The following is a 20,346-nucleotide window of genomic DNA, read 5'->3' as shown; positions in this document are numbered from 1 at the left end:
GAGCATTATTCGTCTAGTTAGATGAATAGTTACACCGGGACCGACGGCGGGGAATGGCGGATCGTAGGAGGACGGCACGGGACCATGACAGCTGCAGGGGGCCGATAGAAGCCCCTGGTAAGTGTCAGTTTTTCTTTTTATAAACAAGCCACAAAACCCCTTTAAGTATTCCCTTAGAGGTGCCCACTAATTATACAATCTTGATTGTACCAAATCTATGTAGTAGAATGGTAAACTTACTGAATCTACTTTGATTGTATAATTTAGGTAATCCCTTATATTACACAAACGTTGTAAGATTGTACAGGCAAGACTGTATCATTAGTGGGCACTTGACAAGGTAGATCAGACAGGACAGTCTATCTGCCAAGGCATTCTGGGTGTTGTGGTTCTAAACTTCTTCAGGGTAGCAGATCTTCCGTTTATATCCCAGTCCCTGCCAGTCCGACCTCCAGTCCCTCCCATGACCGCCCAGGTCTTCCACCAGTCCCTCCCAGCACATCCTCCAGTCCCGCCCAGTCCCCTCCAGTACTTCCCCCGGTCCGTAGAGCGGCCTGGCCAGTGCTCCCCCTGGGCTGCAGCCGATCCAGTCTCCTGTCTGTGCTCTCCTCGCAGCCGACCATGGCTCTGAAGATCGTCACTGTAAAGACCCAGCCGTACCAGGACCAGAAGCCGGGCACCAGCGGGCTGAGGAAGCGGGTCACCGTGTTCCAGCAGAAGCCCCACTACGCGGAGAACTTCATCCAGAGCATCCTGGGGTGCACGGAGCCCGCGGAGCGGCAGGAAGGGGTGCTGGTGGTCGGCGGGGACGGGCGCTTCTACATGAAGGAAGCCATCCAGCTCATCATCCAGATCGCAGCTGCCAATGGGGTGAGCTGGGGGAGGGGGTGACATTGGGGAAGGTTAAAGGGAGGGGGAGGTGATATTAGAGTGCAAGCACACTGGATCAGGGTGTACTGCAGGGTGTAACAATCATAGTGGTATACAATGTTTGTGTTTATAAATAGAATGGTTGTACTAATGTGTGGGCTGCAATGTAAGTAGGAGGATGGGATGCATGTAATCACTGATAAGCTATGGAGTCTGAGGGCCCATTCATATTGGGGCAATTAGTGGGCGATTACCGCTAATCGCTTGGCAATCGCTAACGTAGCACAATATTAGCTATATGGCAGTGAATTCACTGCTGCAATCGCACTTTCGCAAAATGCGCTACATGCAGCATTTTTCCACATTTTAACAGTGCTAAAAAAAAGTGCTAATCAGGGGTACCGGGGGAATGCATGGGACATGATAGGGGATGCAGGGACGTGGTAGAGGGTACAGGGATGCATAGGGGGTGCAGGTTGCATGGGACGTGATAGGGGGTGCAGGTTGCATGGGACGTGATAGGGGGTGCAGGTTGCATGGGACGTGATAGGGGGTGCAGGGATGCATGGGACGTGATAGGAGGTGCAGGGACGCATGGGACGTGATAGGGGGTGCAGGGACGCATGGGACGTGATAGGGGGTGCAGGGACGCATGGGACGTGATAGGGGGTGCAGGGACGCATGGGACGTGATAGGGGGTGCAGGGACGCATGGGACGTGATAGGGGGGGTGCAGGGACGCATGGGACGTGATAGGGGGGTGCAGGGACGCATGGGACGTGATAGGGAGTGCAGGGACGCATGGGACGTGATAGGGGGTGCAGGGACGCATGGAACGTGATAGGGGGTGCAGGTTGCATGGGATGTGATAGGGGTGCATGGGACGTGATAGGGGGTGCATGGGATGTGATAGGGGGTGCAGGTTGCATGGGGTGTGATGGGGGTTGCAGGTTGCATGGGGTGTGATAGGGGGTGCAGGTTGCATAGGGTGTGATAGGGGGTGCAAGGATGCATGGGACGTGATAGGGGGTGCAGGTTGCATGGGACGTGATAGGGGGTGCAGGGGTGCATGGGACGTGATAGGGGTTACAGGTTGCATGGGACGTGATAGGGGGTGCAGGGATGCATGGACGTGATAGGGGGTGCAGGGACACATGGGATGAGATAGGGGTGCAGGAACGCATGGGACGTGATAGGGGGTGCAGGGGTGCATGGGACGTGATAGGGGGTGCAGGGGTGCATGGGACATGATAGGGGGTGCAGGGGTGCATGGGACATGATAGGGGGTGCAGGGGTGCATGGGACGTGATAGGGGGTGCAGGGATGCATGGGACGTGATAGGGGGTGCAGGGACACATGGGATGTGATAGGGGTGCAGGAACGCATGGGACGTGATAGGGGTGCAGGAACGCATGGGACGTGATAGGGGGTGCAGGTTGCATGGGACGCAATAGGGGGTGCAGGGGACGTGGTAGGGGGTGCAGGGGTGCATAAGACTTGGTAGAGGGTGCAGGTTGCATGGGACGTGATAGGAGGTGCAGGTTGCATGGGACGTGATAGGGGGTGCTGGTTGCATGGGACATGATAGGGGGTGCAGGTTGCATGGGACATGATAGGGGGTGCAGGTTGCATGGGACATGATAGGGGGTGCAGGTTGCATGGGACGTGATAGGGGGTGCAGGTTACATAGGACGTGGTAGGGGGTGCAGGGATGCATGGGACGTGATAGGGGGTGCAGGTTGCATGGGACATGGTAGGGGGTGCAGGGACGCATGGGACGTGGTAGGGGGTGCAGGGACGCATGGGACGTGGTAGGGGGTGCAGGGACGCATGGGACGTGATAGGGGGTGCAGGGACGCATGGGACGTGATAGGGGGTGCAGGGGTGCATGGGACGTGGTAGGGGGTGCAGGGGCGCATGGGACGTGGTAGGGGGTGCAGGGGTGCATAAGACTTGGTAGAGGGTGCAGGAATGCATAAGACTTGGTAGAAGGTGCAGGAATGCATAAGACTTGGTAGAGGGTGCAGGAATGCATAAGACTTGGTAGAGGGTGCAGGGACGCATGAGATGTGGTAAGGGGTGCAGGTTGCATGGGACGTGATAGGGGGTACAGGTTGCATGGGACGTGATAGGGGGTACAGGTTGCACGGGACGTGATAGGGGGTACAGGTTGCATGGGACGTGATAGGGGGTGCAGGTTGCATGGGACGTGGTAGGGGGTGCATGGACGCAAGGGATGTGATAGGTGTGCAGGGACGCAAGGTATGGGATAGGGGTGCAGGGACGCAAGGGATGTGGTATGGGGTGCAGGTTGCATAGGACGGTGTAGGGGGTGCAGGGATGCATGGGACGTGATAGGGGGTGCAGGGATGCATAGGACGTGGTAGGGGGTGCAGGGACGCATGGGACATTGTAGGGGTGCAGGAATGCATAAGACTTGGTAGAGGGTGCAGGGATGCATGGGGTGTGATAGGGGCTGCATAGGTCATGGTAGGTAGTTATGGGATGCAGTAATGCATGGGATCTGATGGTGGGTGTAGTAATGTGCATTCATGATTGGCAATGTGATACTGTATAGTTTATGGTAGAGGGTGCAATAATGTGTAGGTTGTGGTAGGCAGTGCAATAATGTATGAGGCATGATGGTGCGTTTAGTAATGTGTGGTACATGACAGTTGGCGCTGTAATGTGTGGGACTTGATCGGGGTTGCAGTAATGCATGGGACCTGCGTGATTGGCGATGTAATGTGTGGTTCATGGTAGGTGGTGCAGTAATGTATGGGGCACGATGGTGTGTTTAGTAATGCATCTTGACAGGTAGTGCAGTAATTGTAGGACATACTGTGTGCATTCCTGTGTCATGCTTATTCGGTAGACTGAGGCCCCTTTTACACATACAGTGTTGCGTCGCCATACGGTACTACCTCTTGTCACAAAGGCAAGCATAGTCCATGGAGACTTTAATACTTGTGTGATGCATTGTGCTGTACTGAATGTAATAAAACTGCCGCAATTCCATTGCAAAGTCAGCTGTGCGTAACTGTATGATCTGTGCTTACCGCAGATATTATGCAGTAATGCAAGTCCAGTGTTTTCCCCAGGTCCTTTTAGCCAGGTGCTCCACCCGACTAGTTTTGGTGAGTACCCGGCTGTCATCAGCTCCTCTCCTCCTCTGCTGTAAGCAGAGTTGTGCAGAGAAGCACCAGCCCTGCATTCTCTCATCTTGCCCCACCCGGCTACTTTTTCATGCCACCCGGCTGGAAAATATTTCTGGGGAGAACACTGAAGTCTATGTCGCTGCAGTATGTGGAAACAACAGGGGTGTGGCGCACGTGCCTGGACCACTGGGAATCCCAGTGATGTACTTCCTGTCCACCATGGAGTACGTCACTGAGCCTATACATATGTCTCTTTTAGTGCACTCTGCCGCAGCGTCATATGAAGACTAATTCATGCGGTGATCACAGCACATGTGTTAAAGCAGCCTGAGGCTTCCTTTATACTGCAAATCGCAATTCCAATGCATGCGGTATAAAAGTGCCCTGAAAGGATATTAGACAACATGTTAACTTCTGCTTGTCATGTAGCCAGCACTGAGCAAACTTTGAGCAATCTGCCAACAGTAACATTTCGTAGATCTTACATAACAGGCTGTGTAAAGCATGATTCTACTAGTACCGTAATGCCTGTACTGATATTTGCTGATTTACTCAGGGGAGGATGGGCCGAAGGTCTACTGTTGTGATGAAAATATGATTCCCATTGGCTCGAATTTGTGCAGTTTCTGTGTTGCTGCAGAAGATAGGAATGCCTGCACAACTGTTACACCGCAACCTGATCTAATGATCAGTTCAGGTGATCGTAATATCTATAGGAGGATTTACACAGGATCCGCACATTATATAGATGTTTATAAGATTTCGTGTGTGTGTGTGTGTGTGTGTGTGTGTGTGTGTGTGTGTGTGTGTGTGTGTATACATCATTGTAGTAGCTCCTTATAACTACAGAGTTTAAGTTTAGTAATGTTCCAATAATCTGGATAAGGGATACTAATGTTTGTCTCCTGACAATCCATTTACTGGGGCCTATGATTGCTACATTTGAAGTCTGTCTAGTAGTATTTTACATCTGCGCTAGTTTTTGGCTACTTAAAGGGTACTTGAGCTCAACATAAAGGGTATATTTTCCCTTACCTGAGGCTTCCTGCAGTCACACAAGGTGCGTGGGCTGCCTCACTGTCCTCTCTGGCCACTCAGTTATCTTCTAATCAGCCCTCAACTGCGCGTACCCGACATGGTGCTCCTGCAGCTGGGAGTGTTGTGCACCCATGCAGAACACTCCCGGGTATGGCAGCGCAGCAGGGGCATGATTGCACAGAAGGCCACAACTGGCCAGATTACTGGGGCTGATTAGAAGATAATGGAGAGGATGGCGAGGGAGCCCACGCACCTCATGGTGCTGGAGGAAGCCTCAGGTAAGTATAACTATACCCTTTACATTGATCTTGCATACCCTTTAATTCCTTATCTTTGTAACTCCGCTATGTGATGCAATTATCAATGGAAGTGTCAGAATTTATACTTGTTCATCAAACCCATTGATGCCCAAGCCAAACACCCAACCTTACTCCACAAAGAAGGCTGAGCTGCCTGCTTATCCCGACCACGAGCGCTATTCGGTTGCAATTAGAAAGCAGTGGAATGTCAGCAGCTGTAGAAGCACATGTATCAGTGCTTGTGTTAGGGTACGTTTCCACTTGAGTGGCGCGATTTGCTCGCGGAAACTGCGTCAACGAATCCGCATGAGGTTGCGGATTCGTTGACGTTTCCATGGGGATTTTCACGCGGAATCGCCCGTGGTTTTAACGATGCGATTTTAACCATGTCAACGCCGGCAAGCATTGACATGGGTTTTTAGACGAAATCGCACGCGGAAACGCCTGGAAAACCGCAAGACTAAAGAGCTTGCGGTTTTCCTATTTAGTTACATTATCGACGATTCGTGTGCGGCGTGCGAATTCTGACGGCTCTGCTGTGCAGTTTTTTTCTGCATAGCGAGCCGCACATAATTCCTGACAAGTAGAAACAGCGCCATCCACTTGTATTGGTTGAGCGAATCTGCATGCAGGAAACGCATGCAGATTCGCTCGAGTGGAAACGAGCCCTTAAGGTAGCCACACACCATACAAAAAATTATCCGATTTTACGGCAATTCGATAAAAACTATCAGATTCTCCGAAAAAAATCAAAAGCTCCCTTTTTTTTTTTTTTTTTTTTTAATTCGAGCAAGACATCTGATCAGATTTCCTGTTTTTATTCAATAACCGTTTCTCAGGAGTGCTGGATTTTTCTGATCAATTTTTATGAAAATTTAATGGTGTCGGGTAGATTGTAAGTATGTATGCATGTATATATGTGTGTGTGTGTGTGTGTGTGTGTGTGTATCTACAGTTGTGTACAAAATTATTCAACCCCCACTGAAATTGAGTGTTTTGGCCAGTTTGACATTGATTTTGATCATTTCAGTCATCTTGTTTACAATTGAATCAAAGAGGCACTTGTAACAAGTCAGATAAATATAACATAACATTTATAATGAAATAACCACAAATGTCTTTTCTGTGCTCACATCATCAGTTTTATTCAACCCCCAAGTGACATTCATTCTTAGTACAACATCCTTTTCCAGTTATAACAGCTTTTAAATTACATAGTTATTTTGGTTGAAAAAAGACATACGTCCATCGAGTTCAACCAGTACAAAGTACAACACCAGCCTGCTCCCTCACATATCCCTGTTGATCCAGAGGAAGTCGAAAAAACCCTTACAAGGCATGGTCCAATTAGCCCCTAAAGGGAAAAATTCCTTCCCGACTCCAGATGGCAATCAGATAAAATTCCTGGATCAACATCATTAGGCATTACCTAGTAATTGTAGCCATGGATGTCTTTCAACGCAATGTGAAGCCTAGCTTGACACAAGTGTCTTGCAGCAATCTACGGGTATCTTAGCCCATTCTTCATGGGCAAATGCCTCCAGATTAGTCACATTCTTAGGCTTGCGTGCTGCAACTGCTTTAAGTTCCACCAGAGGTTCTCAATCGGATTTAAGTCTGGTGACTGTGATGGCCACTCCAAAATGTTCCAGCCTGTAATCTGCAACCATGCTCTAGTGGACTTGGAGGTATGCTTGGGATCATTGTCCTGTTGAAAGGTCCAACGTCTCCCAAGCCGACGGACTGCATCACATTTACATCCAATATCTCCTGGTACTGAAGAGAATTCATGGTACCTTGCATACGCTGAAGCTTTCCTGTACCTGCAGAAGCAAAACAGCCCCAAAGCATGATTGACCCCCCCCCCCCCCCCCCCCCCCGCCATGCTTCACAGTAGGCAAGGTGTTCTTTTTTTCCTAGGCCTTGTTCTTCCTCCTCCAAACATAGCGTTGATCCATGGGCTCAAACAGTTCTAATTTTGTTTCATCAGTCCATAGAACACTACCACAAAAGTTTTGGGATAGTGTTCTGTGGACTGATGAAAAACACACGCGCACACACACACACACTTTTCTCAGTTTTCAATCAGTTTTTTCATAATAGGGTACAAATTAAACACAAGTGTGTGTGTGTGGTACATTGGTCATATTTTTAAATGTTACAATCGGTCAGAAAAATTTATTGCAATTCTTGAATTGAAAAGATATTTTAAAAATTATATGGAGTGTGGCCATCTTTACTCTGTGAAAAAAAGTGACATGTTGCATCTGAGCACGGCAGTCATTGTGCTCAGATGCAACATGCAGTCCGTTCTGACGGACCAAACCTAGGATGCGACAAGCAAGGTAACATGAGAGTCTATTGACTTTCTTGCTACCGTTCACATTAAAGCGCTCCAGAGCGTTACGTTGTAATGCCTCCTGGAACATTTATTCGCATGACAGAAGTGATTTCCTGTCGGGTGAATAAAACTAGTTCCATTGATATGTGGTGAAGCGCAACTTCCTGTCGTCATGCCGTGCGTCATAACGTGCATGAACCTGATTTTGTGCAGCTTTAGGGGGAAGGGCCCTTAGATGTGGCTCCATGCCAGCACTGAGTGCTAGGAAGTGCCTGGCCGGTGCAAAGGAGCAGCTGACGTGGTGAATCCACCGCCTTCAGCCTCCTGTGTGGAAGAGGCCCAAGAATAACCGCCGTCTTTATGCATAAAGTAACACCCACCCTGAGCTAGATTAAACCCACGGCTGGATTTACATCTCGGGAGGCACAGTAGTTCTGGCAACCTAAACTCTGCCCTTTGCCAAATTCACAAATCCCAATGCCAACATGGGTTTGCTCTCAAATCTGCGCCAGAAAATTGCTGGCTGCTCCATTTCCTGGTAGGCCTAGCTGTCACCTCTACCTTCTCCTGCCTGGCATGCCCACGCTTACCATCCTGGAACTGTACTGATGTCACTTCCGCTGAACTTAGAGAGCCGAGTGAGTGGGCAGGATGGAATGCCTCTGGATCCTAATGAAGCTTCCCTCTGTGTCCCCTGCCACTCGCTGGGGCCCTCCTGCTGATTGGACCGGCTTACTGCAGAGTAGTGGCCATACTTGCCGAGGTGCAGTACAGCCGTGCACGTGCTTGAACAGGGGCGCAGCCCACATGGGGGACCAGAGGATGCTGAGGAAAGCCTAGTTAGGATCCAGAGCTTTCCCTCTCCTTAGGTAAGTATTCAATTTTATTCTTTGTCCATAACTGTACTTAAAGCTTTGGCCTACACAGTCCACTGCACCTCTGCTAAAATGTTCTACGGTGCTCAACCACATGTTAAAGCAGATCTCCAGCCTGCAATTTTAAAATCAAGCAGCCTTCCTGTAAAAGGAAGGAATAGTTACCTGCACTGCCTTCTCCCTCAAAGCCGTCCTGAGGACCTCCGAATCGCTCGACTTCCAGAGCGTGGCTCCGCCTCCCCTTCCTACCCAGAGAAAAACGCCAAGATGTTTATTCCAGTAAACATCTTGGCATTTCTGTTCGGGGAGGCAGAGCCCCGTGCCGGAAGTCAGTTGATTCGGGGGCTTTGGGACGGCTTTGAGGGAGAAGGCAGCGCAGGCAACTTACCTTCCTTTTACAGGAAGTTTGCTGGATTTTAATTGCAGGCTGGAGATTTGCTTGAAGGCTTCACAGTTTTGATGATGGCAGGATGCAAAAAATTGTGATGCTGGTGGCAGTGTTCTCCCCAGAATTTGTTTCCAGCTGGGTGGCATGAAAAAGTAGCCGGGTGGGCGCAACTGTGGGTGTGGGAATGCAAGGTTTGTGCAACTCTGCTTACAGCATAGGAAGAGGATGAGGAGGAAAGGTGATGACAGCCGGGTGCTCACCAAAATTAGCCGGTGGAGCCCCCGGCAATAGGAGCCTGGGTAGAACACTGGCTGGTGGAATAATATGTCCTAATTTTAATACAGTAGAATCTATTTATAGTAAACGCCGATATAGTGAACCTCTTGTTATAGTAAACTCAGTCCCCATGTCCTGTCCATGCGCCTGTATGAATATACAATGTATGACCAATACTGATATAGTAAACTACTTGGCCTGGTCCCTTGGAGTTAACTAAAAAGGGATTATACTGCATGACATAATGGGATGTGAAAAATGGATAATACAGTATTAATAGCCACATACTATCACCCATAATAGATCACTGAGAATCCAGGGTGTCTACAGGAGCCAAGACTATCCTGGCGGATCATTTTGGCCAAGCTACAGCTGAGAGCATTGTTCTCCCCACTTACCCCACCCACCGTGTGACATCACTCCCATGCCGCTCCATATAGAACAGTACATTGCCTCAGCCCTGCGATAACGCTTGAGGGATCAGGTCCTGAATCCCGTTGGGGGACATTGATTGAAGAAGCAACAATCTAATAACCGACTGCCATTTTTTTGTTCCCCACTTTTTATTTTTTTATATTTAAATCTGATTGCTTATTTATAAAAAGTTCAGCCAGATTTTGTAGGGTGGCAATAATGGCTTTGATCGTTTTACAGTAATTACTCTAAACTGAGAATTGGCAAATTGAAAAAGGGCCTTTTTTTTTCTACTGCCAATCACAAGTGTAAAGAGGACAACGCTATCCTATTCCCTGCACATTGGCTCTGCGCTTTTTGTTTTGATTGTAGTGTGAATGAAAAGTCCCGCTTAATTGTACGGAATGGCAATCTCATCACACATGCTGCAGGTAGTGTGTTGCAGAAAAATTAGGATCGCTTTGCACTGCAGCGCAAGGAGTGGAAAGAGTACTGTAGTGCCATTTGCATGAAAAAGCAACCTGCCACCGTGTTATTGCCAACATTTTGCTGAGATTGCAAGGTCCCATCAAAGGGAACCCGAGGTGAGAGGGATATGGAGGCTGACATGTTTATTTATTGTTAAACAATGCACATTGCCTGGCTGTCCTGCTGATCCTCTGCCTCTAATACTTTAACCTCTTGCCGACTGCTCCACGCTGATTGGCGTGAGCAGTGCGGCAGCCCCTGGACCACTTCCTATGAGGTTTGCAGGAGATATCTCCGCTCTGATGACAGAGCTCCGCTCTGCTTTTAGTCTCCCAGCAGCGATCGTCTCTCGGGGAGTATTCGACGGCGAAACTTCCGTCTATTAACATTGTACAGCTCTGAGATCTGAGGCAACGCTGTTCTGGGGACAGCCGTGTGACACAGCTGTCCCCCTGGTGGACACAGGAGCGATCTGCTGTGATAGGCTGAAGCCTTTCACAGCCGATTGCTGTGATAGGCTGACAGGGGAGAGAGGGAAGGAGGGAAAAATACTGTTAAAAAAAACAACAAAAAAACATTTAATAAAAAATAATAAAATAAATATTTATAAAAAAATAATGACATTCCTGGTGGTTAGAAAAGGGGGGGGGGGGGGGGCGAGTCACTTGTGTGCTGAGTTGTATGGCCCTGCAGGGAGGCCTTAAAGCTGCAGTGGCCCAATTTGTGAAAAAAGGCCTTGTCACTAGGGGGGTTTAACACCGCGGTCCTTCAGTGGTTAAGCCATAGACCCTGAACAAGCATGCAAATCAGATGTCTATGACAAATTTGACAAGATTAGCTGCATGCTTGTTTCAGGCGTGTGATTTAGGCCTCTTTCACATTGGGACGTTGCATTTGATGCGACGTTAAAGTCGCACAACGTGCCCCTAACGCAGCGCATGTAGGTTATGAAATTGGATGTTATTTTGCACTGCGTTGTGTCTCTTGGTGGGCTGTTTTCGTTGCATACTGATGGAACGAAAACAGCGCATGCGTTACATTTAAAAAAAAAAAGACTAAGCATGTGCAACACACAACGCAGCAAATGTATTGCTAAACGCACAGCATGCAGCACTTTCTAAATATTGCTACACGTTGCACATAACGCAACATGTGCACTGTGAATGTCGCACAGACTTTGTATTGCTGTGCGTTAGTCTGCAATATACATTTTTATAACGTGTGACTGTAAACAGCTATTTCCCACAATGCAACCTGGTTCACAGACAGGAAATTGCCAAGAGTACGTACTCAGAATTTCTTTGTGGGAGGGGTTTCACCACAATATCAGCCATACAGCGCCCCCTGATGGTCTGTTTGTGAAAAGGAATAGATTTCTCATGTAAAAGGGGGTATCAGCTACTGATAGGGATAAAGTTCAATTCTTTAAGGCACAGCAGGTGCCTTTGGGTAAATTTGGGCGCCCGATTACAGGCTTGCAGAGAAAAAAAAATGTCTTGCAGGTGCCTATAGTGCGGCATTGAATTGCGGCATGAATTTACCTTCATAGCTGCATACCGCTGCTTTGCGGCTGACGGGGGGGGGGGGGGGGGTTGGGGGGTTGGATTAGGTTTAGGCACCACCAGGGGGGGTTTTAGGGTTAGGCACCACCGGGGGGGGGGGGGGTATTAGGGTTAAGGGAGGGCTCTGTGTGAGAGTAGGGTTAGGTTTATCAATAGTATAATATTGGTACATAATGGTGTATATATGGATAGTCTATTATGGAAATTTAGTAGTAGAATACCATTAATTTTAGTGTGATTCTACTACTGGCAAGCCCTTTTTTCCGCACAGCTTTTTTTACGTTTGCATTTGAAGGTGCACATTAATGGTACAGTATTAATACTAATTATCTAATATCTAAGATTTGATCATTAGATTCGATTTGTGGGATTGTAAGTAATTAGAAGGTAATTATCGATTGTTCCCATAAACTGGTCAATGGCATCATGGGCCCTTGACAACAGTGCGGTACCATAGCAATGCAACGTTACCATGGTAATGCCTTAGGCGCTAAAGGGTTAACGTGAGGTGCTCCCTCGGCGTTGGCAGCGAAATTGCCGGACCTTTCTCTCTTCAGATACGATTGTAAAATGCAACTTTCCGATCGGCAAAATTCTGTATTCCAAACGGTCATTGAATAGTTTCTCGTCAGTTTTCTCCAAATACTGTGTGGTTGTCTGTACAATTTGATCGTAAAGATGTGATTTCAGGAAGATATTGTAACGGGCCTCTTAGAGATGGGTACTCTTTTCCAGCAAGAAAGTAATTGTAACGATTGGGAAACTGTGAACCGGGCATGTGAAACGGACAACACTGTTATTGTTGTTTTATTATTATTATTTAGTATTTATATAGCGCCGACATCTTTCGCAGCGTTGTACAGAGTATATTGTCTTGTCACTTAACTGTCCCTCAGAGGGGCTCACACTCTAATCACTACCATAGTCATATGTCTATGTATGTATTGTGTAGTGCATGTATCAGATCATATCATATATTAGGGGGAAGCCAATTAATTTATCTATATGTTTTGGGATAAGGGAGGAACCCCAGGGAGAACATACAAACTCCGTGCAGATAGTGCAGTGTTCTCCCCAGAAATTTTCTCCAGCCGGGTGGCATGAAAAAGTAGCTGGGTGGGGCGAGATGAGAGAATGCAGGGCCGGCGCTTCTCTACACAACTCTGCTTACAGCAGAGAAGGAGGTGAGCTGATGACACCCGGGTGCTCACCAAATTTAGCCAGGTGGAGCACCCGCCTAAAAGAGCCTGGGGAGAACACTGTAGTGCACTGGGTGGAATTTGGCTCAGGGACCCATCACTGCGAACCACTACGCCACCGTGCATAAAGTGTCAGTCAGCTTGTGTGACATAAATATGGCCATCGTCATTACATGCTGGTAAAAAACAAAGCAGTGATCCAGCAAAAAAGTAGTGATCTTTTCAGCGGATAACCGCTTTTTATAAATCTGGCATCCTGAAAAATGCCTTTATTCTTGCAGACCGTTCCCCCACTTTCATAAATAGTCAGCAGAGAGTGGGTGAATATGAGATCTGTATTTTTACAGAAGTTTAAGTTTTGCTGGTGTCTTGCACTGTAAGAAAACATCATTTCAGTAATGCAATATTTGCAGTGAAACATTTTCTAAATATTGCTAGTAAACGTATGTCACATTTGCTGTGAGGCACATTCGAGTGACTTCGGAGGGTTTGATGTGTGACTATCGGAGGCAGTTTAGGGACAGCTCTGGACTCCTGCAGACACCCCCACAGCTATTCACAGGCCTCACAAGTGCTGCAGACAGCTGATGGCTGGGACATGACTTGATCTTGCCATAACCTTGTGGATGGCACTTGTGTGACCTTTGCCATTTATAGTGACCTTGCAGGCATCCAGAATAGAATTTCAGCTGCCTCTGGGCTCTGCTGCTCCCCTGTGTGCGATTACATTAGCCGGCCAGCAAGACGTCGGCGACCTTAAAACTGAATTCCGGCGTTATAAACAAGCTTAATAAAGTTACCCCCACAGCCGTTCAGCAGTTGATTTAAAACAGCCTAGAAATGTGTGTTTTTATTTTTGTTTTTTTTTTGTTTTGGGTTTTTTTTCCATGTCCAATGAATGCAATGAGAGGAGTACAAAAGCTGTTGCCTGCTGTTCCTTAAAATAAAACCCACCTGATGCTAAACCCCTCCCCCCCCCTTTTCTATGTCTAACACTGCCCCCCCTCCAACCTATGCCTGACATGAACCTACAGTCCTGGCCAAAAGTTTTGAGACTGTCAAAAATATTGGAAATGAGAAAAGTTGGTGCTTAAGTGAATCTCTAAAAAACCCTTTCCACTGCATTTCATTGCTGTCATTAAAGGAGAGATCATTTCGGTAATCGTCTTGTTAACTCGGGTGAGAATGTTGACGAGCACAAGGCTGGAGATCATCATGTCAGGCTGATTGGGTTAGAATGGCAGATTTGTTGCATAAAAATGGCTTCACAGGCAAGGATATTGTGGCTACTAAGATTGCACCTAAATCAACAATTTATAGGATCATCAAGAACTTCAAGGAAAGAGCTTCAATTCTTGTTAAGAAGGCTTCAGGGCGTCCAAGAAAGTCCAGCAAGCGCCAGGATCGTCTCCTACAGAGGATTCAGCTGCGGGATCGGAGTGCAACCAGTGCAGAGGTTGCTCAGGAATGGCAGCAGGCAGGTGTGAGCGCATCTGCACGCACAGTGAGGCGAAGACTTTTGGAAGATGGCCTGGTGTCAAGAAGGGCAGCAAAGAAGCCACGTCTCTCCCCAAAAAATCAGGGACAGAGTGATCTGCAGAAAGTATGGTGAATGGACTGCTGAGGACTGGGGCAAAGTCCATAATCTCCGATGAAGCCCCTTTCCGATTGTTTGGGGCATCTGGAAAAGGGTTTGTCAGGAGAAGAAAAGGTGAGTGCTACCATCAGTCCTGTGTCATGCCAACAGTAAAGCATCCTGAGACCATTCATGTCTGGGGTTTCTTCTCATCCAAGGGAGTGGGCTCACTCACAATTTTTGCCAAAAAACACCGCCATGAATAAAGAATAGTACCAAAACATCCTCCAACAGCTACTTCTTCCAACAATCCAACAACAGTTTGGTGAAGAACAATGCATTCTCCAGCACGATAGAGCACCGTGTCTTAAGGCAAAAGTGATAACTAAGTGGCTCGGGGACCAAAACGTTGAAATTTAACTCCCCAGATCTTAATCCCATTGAGAACTTGTGGTCATTCCTCGAGGCGGGTGGACAAACAAAAAACTAATTCCGAGAAACTCAAAGAAGTGCTTATAAAAGAATGGGTTGCTATCAGTCAGGATTTGGCCCAGAAGTTGATTGAGAGCATGCCCAGTCGAATTGCAGAGGTCCTGAAAAAGAAGGGCCAAAACTGCAAATGCTGACTCTTTCCATAAATCTCATATAATTGTCAATAAAAGCCTATAGCTTATAATTATATTTCAGTACATCACATAAACATCTGAAACAAAGATCTAAAAGCAGTTTAGCAGCAAACTTTGTGAAAACTAATATTTTTGAGTGTCTCAAAACTTTTGGCCAGGACTGTACTCCTACGTAGCAAATATTTAATGGTTTCTCCTCAACCCCTGTCCCTTCTCAGTCCCAGGGTCCTCTGGGCCCCCTTCTGTTCTCAATACATACTTCCTCCATTGGCAAGTCTTTGCATCCCTCTGTGCCTCCGTCTGTCCCTTTGTGCCTTTTTATGTCCCCCTTTGTGACTCCTGTCCCTCTGTGCTACCTTTTGCCAATCTCTCCGTCCCCCTTTTGTGCTTCCTTTTGTCCAACTTTATGCCTCCTCCCTCTAGGGCTGGCACCTCACTCTCCTCATGACCCATGTAATCGCACAGCATGTAGTAGGAGATGCACTAGGCCGCGCAGCGAGCAAACAGGCGGAGGCACACACTGGACATTGGCAGAGAGGTGAGAGCACAGCTCTTGCTGCTCTATACTCTGCATTTACACAGTTGGGGGAGAGCGGGAAGGGAATGATATGCAACAGACGGGTTATTTGTATCTTGGGTACTCCCTGTATTATGCATATACCTTATATGGCATATAGTTTATATTTGTGTGTGTGTGTGTGTGTGTGTAGGAGTGTGTTTGGGTGACACAGGACTTCTTGCCTGGGGTGAGAAAAAGGCTGTGAATAGGCTGCAGGAGAGCTCTACCAAGGCAGTTCTCCATACAGTTAAATTTCATTTTAAGCAATACCAGATGCCTGGTTAGCCTGGTGATCCTTTTACTTCTAATACTTACAGCCATAGACCCTGAACAAGCGTGCAGCAGTTCAGATGTTTCTGACATTATTGACAGATATGAGCAACTGGTATCGTTTAAAAGGAACTAACTACGGCAGTTACCATATTCTTCCCACTACAATTGTCCTTTAACATTAGGGCGAAGAGACCCCAACACTATCATAATATGGTAGCCAGCCCAATTTATGATCTTCCCACCCCGACCATCCCTGAACCTCCCAGATGTGCATGTGGCTGTTAACCACACTACCATTCACCCTACCTCTCAAGCCCGCTGTCTGGGTGTAACCCTGGACTCCGCACTCTCCTTCACTCCCCACATCCAAAACTTCACAAAGTCCTGCAACTTCCACCTTTGTAACATCTGTAAGATCCGCCCTTTCTTGACCTCTGCCACCACCAAACCCCTCACCCATGCCCTCCATAATTTCCCACCTTGACTACTGCAATGCCCTTCTGTCTGGTCTCCCTATGACCTGAATAGCGCCGCTGCAGTCCTTCATGAATGCGGCAACCAGAATTATCCCCTCCTCCCATCGCTCCACCACGGCGGCTCACTGCTGTGAATCCCTCCACTGGCTCCCTATCCAGTCCAGATTTAAGATAATGTGTCTGACCTACAAAACCTGTCCAACCTACATTTCCGATCTTACTCAGAGGTACACACCTAGCTGCTCACTCCGCTCTTCCAATGAACTTCGCCTGACCGGGGCAGTTACCCAGTCCCATGCATGCCTCCAGGACTACTCAAGAGCTGTGCTCCAACCCTATGGAACTCCCTACCTCCACCCATTAGGGCAGCCCCCTCCTTCAACATCTTCAAGAAGGCCCTCAAACTCACCTTTTCACTCTGGCCTACCCCCCCCCCCCCCCCCCCTCACAAGTGCTCTAAACCCACAGCTGAACTCTGGTCCCCTACGTTTCGTGTCCCTACCTCTCCCTCTAGATTTGTAAGCCTTTGGGCAGGGTCCTCCTCCTTTTGTGTCCTACCTGATCATGCACCTCAATTACTGTGCACTCATGCTATGCATTTGAGTGAACTCAAATTGCCTAATCTCCATGCTCCCATCCAGTGACTGTCTAAGCATTACCTTGTACTCATACTGTGCCGCGTGATCTGGTTTTTCTTGTATTGTCATATTGCTGTATGTCGCCCCCTAAATATTGTCTGTAACCTAAACTAATGTCCAGCGCTGCGTAATATGTTGGTGCTTTATAAATACAATAAATAATAATTATAAGGCTTAATCCTTTTAGTGTCCTCTGCAAAAGTGAATCCAAGTAACTTTAGTATTGTTTGTTTGTTTTTTAGGATTTCCATAAATTGTAATACACTTTTTTGTCCTGTAAAAGTTATCATGCTGTGGCTAATCTTTTAAAGAAGAAAGGAAGTTCTAAGTGTAGTTCCACTTTAAAGCGTGCTTAAACTGACATGTGACATGATGAGGAGATAAACATGGGTACATATAGTACTAGACCTACTAAGAACTTATCTGAGGTTCCTTTTTAATTTTTTTTTCCCCATTGCGAGGGTGCTTTTACCTATGCAAGCAAGGCAGGGAAAGTAAACAGAAGCCAAAACATGCTGATTCCCAGCTGAATTAAGCTGATTTTAAGTCAGTGGCATGGCTGCTGTTTAGATTTCAGGTTTAGAAAATCTGCCATTAAAATAAAATAGGAGACTACAGGAAAGCTCTGTGTACCATTTGGCACTACGCATACATTTATTTTTAGTTCAGTTTGAGGGGGGGGGGGGGGGGGGGGGAATAGTTTATCTTCTTTTTTTTTTTTTTTTTTTTTTGCACCTGTACAGTGCAATTATTGTAGCTTAGTGGTCCTGTATTACATGTCCTTCTAGCTGCCTGAACTGTTACCGTACTGTTGTCACTTAGTTACAGTGTGTGCTGTGCATGCAGCTGGGGTACAGCACTGCTGACACTCCCTGTGGATTGTCCGTGCTCACAGCTGAGGTAACGACATGCCCTGTGGATGCTGAGTCATGACGCCCTCACAGATATTAGGATCACTGCACAGGCTGTTGTGGCTTTTTTAAAAGTGAAACTGCTAGATTTTTTTTTTTTTTTTAAACTGTCACAAAGTTTTCAGTGCAGATACCCTTCATGTTTATTCTTCAGATCATTTGCCTGTAAACTCTGAACTCCCAGTGAACAGGCCTTGTGTGTGTGTGAGGTCACGCTTCTCTCCAACCCTGCTGCCCTCAAACTCACTAGAACATTATTATTGATTGGTGAGGTGTTCATATGGCTTTTCTAGAAATAAAGGTCTCCACAGAGGTGCACTCAGGAATATTCTATTCTATTAGGTCATAATTTGTGCACTAATTATCACTGAAGCTAACACCCCCCCTTGGTCTATAGTGATGCAGGGTGTGTAATATAGTCCAGTTTCTGGAGCTCTGCCCACTGATGCAGCTTAATCACTAATTCCCCCTCCCTCTCTTTGCCTGCAGTGTATGCTGGGTGTGTAATTTAGTCCAGTTTCTGGAGCTCTGCTCACCATTGCAGTTAAATCATTCAGGTATGAGGTTGTTTGAAAGCGCTGCCATGTCTCCCACTGTGCAAACTTAAATGTAAGTATACTAGTGGCTAGCTGCCTTCACTGTTTTAAATTCACTTTCAAATTTTTAGATTAGAGTTAGCACATAATTTTGCATCTGTTTTGCATTAGAGGCATGTATTCAGCCCTAGGGGGCTCTGCATTGCCGCTGATGGCTTACAATTCAGGTGCATCCTTGAGCGCTTATCATTTGTCTGTTTTGCTTGTCTTATGAAATGTGTATACCATTTATGAATAGCAGCACGAGGAATTATGTTTTTATTGCTAGGTTAGAGGTAGGTCTTCCCCAAGGGGGTACGTCACCGCCGTGGGGAAGTCTATTAGGTCATAATTTGTGCACTAATTATCACTGAAGCTAACACCCCCCCTTGGTCTATAGTGATGCAGGGTGTGTAATATAGTCCAGTTTCTGGAGCTCTGCCCACTGATGCAGCTTAACCACCTGAGCGGTCTGGACGAGCTCAGCTCGTCCAACACCGCCGGAGGTCGCCGCTCAGGCCCTGCTGGGCCGATTTTTATCAAATAAAGTGCAGCACACGCAGCCGGCACTTTGCCAGCCGCGTGTGCTGCCTGATCGCCGCCGCTCTGCGGCGATTCGCCGCGAGCAGCGGCGAAAGAGGGCCCCCCTAGCCGCCTGAGCCCTGCGCAGCCGGAACAAAAAGTTCCGGCCAGCGCTAAGGGCTGGATCGGAGGCGGCTGACGTCAGGACGTCGGCTGACGTCGATGACGTCACTCCGCTCGTCGCTATGGCGACGATATAAGCAAAACAAGGAAGGCCGCTCATTGCGGCCTTCCTTGTTTATTATGGGCGCCGGAGGCGATCGGAAGATCGCCTCCGGAGCGCCCTCTAGTGGGCTTTCATGCAGCCAACTTTCAGTTGGCTGCATGAAATAGTTTTTTTTTTATTTAAAAAAAACCCTCCCGCAGCCACCCTGGCGATTTAATCAGAACGCCAGGGTGGTTAATCACTAATTCCCCCTCCCTCTCTTTGCCTGCAGTGTATGCTGGGTGTGTAATTTAGTCCAGTTTCTGGAGCTCTGCTCACCATTGCAGTTAAATCATTCAGGTATGAGGTTGTTTGAAAGCGCTGCCATGTCTCCCACTGTGCAAACTTAAATGTAAGTATACTAGTGGCTAGCTGCCTTCACTGTTTTAAATTCACTTTCAAATTTTTAGATTAGAGTTAGCACATAATTTTGCATCTGTTTTGCATTAGAGGCATGTATTCAGCCCTAGGGGGCTCTGCATTGCCGCTGATGGCTTACAATTCAGGTGCATCCTTGAGCGCTTATCATTTGTCTGTTTTGCTTGCACTCAGGAATATGCAGTGGCACAAGGGCCCTGCTCTGCTCTGCCATGCTTTTCATCTCTCCTCTATTCAAATGGTGCTGCATTCTCCATACACCCCATTTGTGTGCAAACCAAGCAGGAAAGCAGTACACAGGCTTAACCAATCCCCTTCTGCCATCTGACATCACAAGATGACCCTCCAAGATGGTGCCTGTGAAGGCTGCCTCGGTCACATGGATCCTGGATCAGTATGGACAATCAACAGCCTGAGCATTTAAAGGACAGTTGAGTGATAACACTTGCCTGGCTATCCTGCTAATCCTCTGCCTCTAACACTTTAAAGTGTACCAGAGGTGTTAAAACTTCTAGATGTTAGAATACAAAGATTTGATACTTACCCGGGGCTTCCTCCAGCCCCATAAGCACACCTGAGTCGCTTGCCGTCCTCCCGCGGTCTGTCATTCAGCCGCAATCAGCCCCAGTAACTGCTTCAGTCCTGTCAGTCGGGGTGTTA

The 20,346-nt window shown here is 47.5% G+C and overlaps 1 protein-coding gene across 1 annotated transcript in view; it reads left to right on the top strand.

Moving 5' to 3' along the window:
- Positions 1-496: 496 nt before the first annotated feature.
- Positions 497-20,346, top strand: part of PGM1 (phosphoglucomutase 1) — a 92,595-nt gene continuing 72,745 nt past the window's right edge. Inside the window, exon 1 of the mRNA XM_068239327.1 lies at positions 497-870. Within this exon, the coding sequence (XP_068095428.1) occupies positions 622-870 (249 nt within the window). The 5' untranslated portion in view covers positions 497-621. The remainder of the gene's footprint in view (positions 871-20,346) is intronic.

Source organism: Hyperolius riggenbachi, chromosome 6, assembly GCF_040937935.1.
Source record: "Hyperolius riggenbachi isolate aHypRig1 chromosome 6, aHypRig1.pri, whole genome shotgun sequence".
Taxonomy (NCBI): domain Eukaryota; kingdom Metazoa; phylum Chordata; class Amphibia; order Anura; family Hyperoliidae; genus Hyperolius; species Hyperolius riggenbachi.
The sequence above is the reverse complement of the archived record's forward strand: the minus strand, read 5'-3'. Positions and strand labels throughout refer to the sequence as shown.